Raw genomic sequence first — 8,486 nt, 5'->3', positions numbered from 1 at the left:
GCAAAACAAAACAAAAATCAGAATGAAACAAATAAGCAAGTTTAATATCTATTGGTATATTAATTAAGTTAGTCAAAGAAAGTATCGTCGGAAATTCTAAGCAAAAACAAACTCTAAATATAAAGTAAATTACAAAAATGCAAGTTGGACTTAATATACATATGTACATATGTATATGCATTAAAAACTGAAAAACTGAAAAACCGTAAACCGTAAACACAAAGAAACCACTTCAAAGCGCAGTCGTCGTCGTGTTTGTTTGTTGGCGTGTGAGTGTGCGCACAAGTCGGCGGCGGCGTGAAATACGTAAAGTGTGCACACTTGCCCAACACTACACTCACCCACCTGGCGCACACTTACAAAATACAAAATGAAACAAAAACAACAAAAAAACAAAACAAATCATGAAAACACACTGTTATCAGGTGTTGTCATAAATATTTAATAAACAAAATTAATAAATTATAAAATATACATTTTTGGTCGTTTGTTTATTAACGTAACGTAACGTAAAGGAAAACTCTTTTTGAAGTAAGTATTGTAGTGGCAATAAACAGTGCTTTAAAGGCTGCCTGCACAGTTCTCTTAACAGCGGGGTATGTGTAGTCGGAATGGATACGAATTTATATACGACGAAGAACTTTGATCTCAGAAATGTTCTCCAAAAATCACCTGAATAATTTTGTATAATGCTACAACAACAATAATTTACATAGATTCCACAAAAAAATCATTCTAAACTATGCGGACTAATTCGAGAAGTTTCTAACGCCTAATAGTATGCTAAAATTTTTTATTGTTTCTATTTTTAATATATTTGGATCTCGTAAATCATCATTACCCTCAAATTACATTACATTCAAAATTCGTACTAATAATTTTAAATTTTTTATTGATATTTACCGTTATTTCCAGCAATATTTTCATATCTCCTTAAGGGGCTATACCAGTGTAACCCTTGAAAATAAACGATTTTCGTGATTTTTTTTAAGAAAGTACTCGATCGATTATTTCGAAATTTTTTTGGACATAATATGGTATATTTTCAGTTATATATTAAGATGATTTTTTTTACAAAAATATTGAAAAATAACGGAGTTATGTTCTGTCTTCGGTGGTGCCAAAAAAAAGTACTCCAACTGCTGACATGATTCTGGCAGAATGAGTAGCTGAAACAAACAAATTCAAAAAGGGTAGTTGAAGGTATTTCCTATACAATGACCTACGATTTTTGAAAAATATCAAAAATTAACAAAAAAGCTTAGTTCTGAAAGAAAATTTCGTTTTTTTAGGTAAAAAAATCAAAAGGTTAGTCATTATATAGTAAATATATTCAAGAATACTCAGTTTCACAGGATATATTTTGGAACTATAAACTATCGAATAAGCAACAAATACATTTTTTTTTTTTGAAAGTGTCACACTGTGGCTATTCCATAGGGTTTTTTTTTTCAAAATATTCTTCGTCCACATTATTTTGCACTATTATTTCCTCCATTTAGCATGATATTATTCTTCTACTTTTGTAAGAAATTTTATTTTATTCAAATACGTATACTTGTACACAGTTCTGTGCTCTCCCATAGGCCAGCACTGTTAGAAAAATTATTTTTCAATTATTTCTAACTTACTCAACCAATTAATTAGCAAGCCATTTTTCGATACTACGCATTTTCGAACTACAAACCCTATCAATATCTATAAATATATTAAATTCAAAACATTTTTAACCTTTTTTAATAAGACAATTTTATTGTTTTATATTTATGAGTGGGTAATTAAAATTGCTTCAAATTAATCGAACAAACACAAAAACACATAATTCATAAACATACAAACATATATACTTGCTACTTTGTACCCGTTATTTGTGCCTACTTTACGAGTACAATTAACTACTTTTTAGTTGACAGACATTTATTTTTTTTTTTATCTTAAATAAAAATATTTTGATTTTTTTTAATATAAATATTTTTTATAATAAAGTTACAATGCTGTTGAAAAAATAACAATACAATATAATTAAGTGTTACATATTGGTCTTTAACTAAAGTTTTTTTTTCTATTTTATAAAAGAAATTCTATTTTTTTAGAGTATATTAAAAGTTTAACTGCAGTTGCTGGTATGATTGAGGCAGTTTTTAGAAAATTTTTTTCGTTCTTAAAAATATATCCAAAATAATTTAGTTAAAAAAGTATAAATTTTGTTCGAACCAAACATGTTCCAAATAATTTTGTAATAAAAAAAATTTTAAAATCTTTTGCGAAATTATAATTTTTGTTTACTTTTATATGCAATGCTTGCTAGTAAGTAAACACCGATTTTAGTATTATTCTCTTTTGTCACACTAAAATGTTTTAACGCTAGTTCCTAGTTCTGGCCTGTCTTCTTGCTGAATATTTAAAATACACATTTATTTCCCTTTTACTTATTTTTTTTAATATTGTGGTCCTCTCTGGCTTCTGAATTGCTTTAGTAGGTTTATATGTATCAGCTTTATAATGCTTGCACATACATACATACGAGTACACATCTATAGCGCAATTGAGCAAATATTTAAAGTTGTCTACTACTGTTTTTCTTTTCTTATTTTTTGTACTTATTGAAATTGTTTATTGTTTTTCATATTGGTGATTATGCTACAATACTATTTCCTATTATATTTTTATGCCAGATAAGATTTACATGCATAGTGAAATGTGGATTTTTGGTAGTACAAGTTATTTATAAGTGTTTTAGCGTTCATTTACTGTTATTTTGTATTTAAAGTGTGTGTAAAAAAATAATTTAAAGTTTTTAAAAAATTTATAATAAAAAAAAAATAAAGTAAAAAAATATAAATTTTAAATTTTAAATTTTCTAAGAAAAATTAATATCAAGTTGTATATCTTTGCGTATATGTTGGCTCTCAGTGCAACAAGAAAGTTTGAAATACTTAAAAACTAAAAAACTATTTATTTTATTTTTAGATTTTATAAATAAAGTTATAGTGTTCGATTTGTTAGATAGCAAAGGCGCTGTTTTTTTATATATAGTTGAACTGCCCTAACTCGAATCACCATTATCCACAAAAAAAACTTACGAGTTACGGTAGGTAATTGGTATGAAATTTTACTTCTATTACCAATTCAAGAGTCCGAGTTATAGAATTCTTCGAGTTATGGAAGTTTAGCTGCATTTTTTATAAAAAAAATAACTTTTATACCTATTAGTTCATCCTCTTGAATATAAATGGTACAATAACAATGCGCATGCGTTGCCTCACAAAAAGAGCGTACAGTGCGAGTCACGTGGGTTTACATACATAAGTTTTTAACTACAGTATATTCTCGAAAAGTAAATTCTCAGAAAGTAAATAATCGCGGAAAAGTTAATCACCTTTAAGATTACACATGCAACTCGAAAAAGTAAATTTTTTAATTTAAAGTAAAGTTTTTAATTTACTTTTCAGAGAGTGTGTGTGTTGCAAAAACACTTACTCTCTTGTTTATCGCGTCTTTTTAATAAATAAACTCTCCTACTTGATTCACTGGTTTAAAAATGAAAACGATGCAGATCAGGTGTCAGGCTTTTTGAATTGTCGTACAAAAATGGTCAGAAAATATATTGCAAAAGAAAAAAAAAAAACAAAAGAATATTCAAGATTTTTTCTCTTCATAGTAAATACATATGTATGTATGTAAATGTAAATATGTTTTTCATGTAAATCCATATGTTTTATGGAAGCAATTAAATGAATGAATTTTTTAAGTTTAAAAATGCATTTAATATTATAAAAACAGATAATTTATGTATATATTTGGAAAAGTAAATTATTCGAAAAAGTAAATTACCCAAAATACCAATCGATTTACTTTTCGAGAGTATACTGTATATGAATTTAAAAAATGGTTGCTACAATATATTGTAATACAGTTATTTTTTGTTATAAAGTTAAATATTTCATTTAAAATTTTGCGTTAATTAATTATTAAAAATAATTATATTAAAAATAATTATATAATTATTATATATATAATTATATTATTTTTAATGCGTTCAGTTTTGGTTCGAAGCGTGCATAGTACACTTTTTATAAAAAACAATAGTTTTTTTTATGCCGTATATATATAAACTGGATTATTTAATATGAAAATAAATTTTCGAAATAGATTTTGGAACCCTTTTGTCACAAAAAAAAAAAAAAAAATAAATAAATCGGACTTGAAGTTAGAATGCCCTTTGAAAGGAAGAAAGAACTACATTTTGGTGAAATTAGAGCTTATAACTGTGCATTTCAATAGAAAATATAATATGTCCGTATATGAATTATTTTCGCAACAGCGTGAAACTGTTAAACAGAAGTTAAATAAAAATATTTTTCTCACGACGTAAGCGGCCAGCGTTGATTCATATTTTACTATCTTTAAAAAAGTATGAATTATTTTTTAAAAATTTTTAGGGTGTAAAATAAGATCACTGCCTGTTCTTTTGGCATTCTTGCAAATCTTTAAATATTTCACAATTAACAACTAACGGAGATCGAGCGCATTTGCTTTGTTAACCGTTTACATGGTTTCAGTTAGTTCATGTTAAAAATTATTTAAAAAATAATTCAAAAATAATTATTTATATTTTTTGCATAAACACCTACATTTTTACATAAATATTTATGTATGCATGTATATAAAGTAGTTTGTTGTTATGCGACAAAATTTGATTTCATTCTAGAGTTGTATAAATAATTACTGAGAATATTTATTTACATTGTGAGTTCTCTCAACCCGATTCGTTACGCTTTAAAAAAAAAAGTCATGATTACGTACATACGTTACACACACACACACACACGCGCGCGCGTAAGCACATGCAAGCAAGAGCGCGCGCACTTAATGATTCCGCATAGGCACCAGATGTGCCTCGGAATTGATGATCCATTTATCCAAATCGATTTCTTTACGATTATCGCTAAATAGCAGATAGAAATACTTAAGCGTTTCGCCCAGCCAAAAGCTCTCCATCATATCACGCAGTCTTGTATTGAATATATGCTTCACATTGCCAATGGACGTGTAACCGTAAGCCACTTTGGTGTGTTTCTCGAACGCTTGGAATATATTCCAGCCCATATCCTGGTAGGTGCGATTGCCGGTTAATGCATAGAAATAATATAAACTCTCGATGAATTCGGGACGCAAAAGATTGTGTGCATCATTGGGTTTCACGTAGATCTCCTGATCTTCATTGGTCGTCAGCGCGAAATAGGATATTTCGGGCGCCAATTGTGTCGGCTGACGCATGTACGTTTGATAGCAGGTTTCGAGCAGATCGCGAGCGAGCAACAAATGTGAAGTAGGCATGCCGAATTTGTTGCCCAACAGCAGTGTGCCGGGCAGATAGCAGGTGAGATGATCCATTTTCGGTTTGAAATCTTTGCCATTAATCAGCTCACCAATGTAGACGTGCTGCTCTTTGGGCGTGCGACGCAACAGCTTCGTGAGCACACCGTCAATTGCACGCATATAGTCCACAATGAGGCTGTGTGGAAATAAGCGAATTTATATTTAATAGCACATGAGCAAAGCAAATACTTACAAATCATCAGTTTTGCGTCCAGTCTGTAGCCACTGTTTCAGCAAATACTCATAATAGGAGTCACCGCGTGCGCCCAGTGAGATTGTCGCGTAATTTCTGAATGTGCCTGTGTTGGCATTTATGAATATCGGCACAAGACCGCTCGTTTTCTCCAAATCATGCACTTTCTTATTAACTGCATGCGATACCTGTTGGAGAGAACACCAAAAAAGCAACATTTTTAGACTTTGTACAGTGTGTTTAAAGTCTAATGCTTACCTTTTCGTAAATCGGTATATTAGTCGAGCGACTGAGATCACGGAATTCCAATTGTATAGTGGTCACCTCGCTAGTCGAGCTGTCTGGCGACCATTTTGGCGAATGCGCTGACATTGAAGCAAGATTTACATCTGAATATGGTATACCCGAGGGGGAGAGAAAGCATGGCAACATGCGATTGCCCAATTCGATCTTTACAAAAATTAAAAAAAAAAGAAAATAAAATTAAAAAATATCAATGAATGTTTGTTAAAAATATTTTAAAATTATATTAAAACATTTATGCATATTACAACAAATACGCACCGACTTGCTTAGAAACATTTTGTCGCCACTCAGATGGTAAGCGGAGAGCAAACCACCTAATATACGTATTGTCACTTCGAAGAGATTCACATCACGATTGATATCAAATGTTAGGAAATTGCTGACCCACTCGCGACCCTCGTTGAATTCTGTTGAATGTTAAAAATTTTACAATAAATGTGTAAGTGTAGAGATAACTTAATGACTTACCATCCTCCAAACCCATTATATACATAGTGTCCAGTGAGTCTACAATGGTCAAACCCAAACCAAACCAATCGTGCGAACTCTGCGATAACGGTTTTAGATTGTCATGACCCCAAGCGTATTTTTTATAACCATTCCAAGAATGCTTAAATGCTGCCACAACTGCGGTCTGCCGCTCATTTGTGGCACCATGGAAATGTTGTTTTTGCGCCACCATTTTGGCATCCATATTATTGATAAAATCGGTAATTAAAACATTATTGGTACCGGGTATGACGCGTGGATTTAGTACTGCTGCTTCCAAAGCGGCACGTTCATCATCATCAGCACCGCCAGATTGTGGCTCACCGACGGGTTCATCGATGCGATTATCATTATTTTCTTGTATGCTTATCTTATTGGGAAATTCGACTAATGGGCCTTGTAATAAACTGTCTTTCGGCGGTTCTTCGCCGTGTTGTATGTTATCCTCACTCTTCCTATTGCCATTGGGCGAATCGAGCACCTTTATCTGAAAAATGTATAAAAAAATAAACATTATTTGAAGCGCTGCCAATGGCCTACCCATATTACATAGGTACGTATATGAGCATATGAATGTGTGTGTGTATTTCTATTTATACAGTAATTATAAAAACCTATTTGATTGGCTTGAGGGGACAAGTATTATTTGCTTTCGCACTCTATGATAAGATAAGGTTTATAGAGACCTGCGGCCAGCACTTGAAAACGCTTACGCCCATATATGTTGTTGTTGTATCTTGTATTTGCTTGTGGATATACTTACATCTTTAAATACCGGCGCATTGTCATTTGAGAATGACAGCGGTGGTGGTCCAATATTCGGCAAGGGATTTTTCAGATTCTTTTGCATCTGCTGCGCGTTCATACCATCGCTTAGCCCATTCTGCACTCGAGCGGCACTGTCAGCCGTATCGCGATTGTCACGATATAAGAAAGCGCCGCTGTTGTTAATTAACCTACTATTCTCCGCATCGATTTGATCGTTGTATAAAACTAGAACTAATGTTAAGCATACCGCCAGCACGGCTAATATGATAAGGTTGCGCTGGCAACGGGGTAATTGATTCCAAGACTGCAAAGCAAGAAATAACACAATTAACTCTATTTTCAGTTGCAAAAATTTAGCATATGTATGTGCGTGTGTACGTACCCGTCGCAGACTACGTCGTTGCGGCTGTTTTGCATTGAGACTATCTTCTTCCGTGCCGCTCACACCGACACCGGACAATGTTACCGAAATGTGATCGCTTTTATCCATCTCTATGTGGAAATGTTATTACCACCAACTCCACACACACAAATGACTTCCGACGCAGCTAAATGGACTTTTACTGTGCCCACAAAAAGAGCACTACTTCGCTTTTGCTTGCTTACAAAATCGATTTTATAGCTTTTAATTTAGTAGAACAGCACCAACAACAACATATTGACAGCGACTAAGTAATCTGCATATGTCATTTACAATATATTTTATAGCGACTAACTTATCTGCAAACAATGTAGTAGTAAAGGAAAGTAGAATTATTAACCACACGAAATTTATCAAATTCCATAACCACACGTAAACAATTTCCAAACACAAACCTTTTCTTTGCAACCAATTTTGACTACTGCTTTTTCAGTTCTTTCTGCTTTTACAAATTTGCTTTGCTACAGGGTTGCATGTTGTCGTGTCAAATTTATGTGTCAAACAAACACCAAATGTGTACAAAGTTGAAAATTAGTAGTAGGTGAATTTGTTTTGACTCACAAATCCATATATACATAAATGCAATTGGAGTTGACAGCGGATATTAAAATAGCTATAAGCTGTGTTAAAAATCTTTGGGAAGAAAAAACACTAAATTCTAGCTTAGAATGTCAAATGAAAAGAAAAACTGCAAATTGAGAATCTTTGGGAAGGGAAAATACTAAATTTTAGCTTAGAATCAAATGGCACTCAATATTATATTTTTATGAAGGTTAAATTTGTGTACATAACGTTCATTAATTGATAAATTCAGTTAAAACCAAAGATAAAAAAGCAAATGAAAAGGTATGCAACAATAAATCAAATAGGTTTTTTACCTAGACGTTACATACAAGACAAGAAGATCCCTATCTATCGACATTACAT

General features: G+C 31.9%; 1 protein-coding gene across 1 annotated transcript; it reads right to left on the bottom strand.

Moving 5' to 3' along the window:
- Positions 1 to 4,623: 4,623 nt before the first annotated feature.
- On the bottom strand, positions 4,624 to 7,912 carry Man1b1_0 (endoplasmic reticulum mannosyl-oligosaccharide 1,2-alpha-mannosidase). The gene is made up of 7 exons (XM_011190847.3): positions 7,521 to 7,912; positions 7,134 to 7,442; positions 6,350 to 6,857; positions 6,140 to 6,288; positions 5,834 to 6,025; positions 5,576 to 5,763; positions 4,624 to 5,518 (listed from the first exon to the last, which is right to left on the bottom strand). The coding sequence occupies exons 1-7, from the start codon at positions 7,626 to 7,628 to the stop codon at positions 4,870 to 4,872; spliced, it is 2,103 nt and encodes a 700-aa protein (XP_011189149.2). The 5' UTR covers positions 7,629 to 7,912; the 3' UTR covers positions 4,624 to 4,869.
- Between the last annotated feature and the right edge of the window lie 574 nt (positions 7,913 to 8,486).

Source organism: Zeugodacus cucurbitae, chromosome 2 (assembly GCF_028554725.1).
Source record: "Zeugodacus cucurbitae isolate PBARC_wt_2022May chromosome 2, idZeuCucr1.2, whole genome shotgun sequence".
NCBI classification, from domain to species: domain Eukaryota; kingdom Metazoa; phylum Arthropoda; class Insecta; order Diptera; family Tephritidae; genus Zeugodacus; species Zeugodacus cucurbitae.
The sequence above is the reverse complement of the archived record's forward strand: the minus strand, read 5'-3'. Positions and strand labels throughout refer to the sequence as shown.

What these genes read in the sequence shown, in the direction of transcription:
- Man1b1_0 (XM_011190847.3), bottom strand. Translation starts at nt 7,628, where the DNA reads ATGGATAAAAGCGATCACATTTCGGTAACATTGTCCGGTGTCGGTGTG. An exon ending in AACGACGTAGTCTGCGACGG is followed by an intron (nt 7,443 to 7,520) that starts GTACGTACACAC and finishes CTTGCTTTGCAG; the next exon opens with TCTTGGAATCAATTACCCCG. An exon ending in ATGCGCCGGTATTTAAAGAT is followed by an intron (nt 6,858 to 7,133) that starts GTAAGTATATCC and finishes TACATTTTTCAG; the next exon opens with ATAAAGGTGCTCGATTCGCC.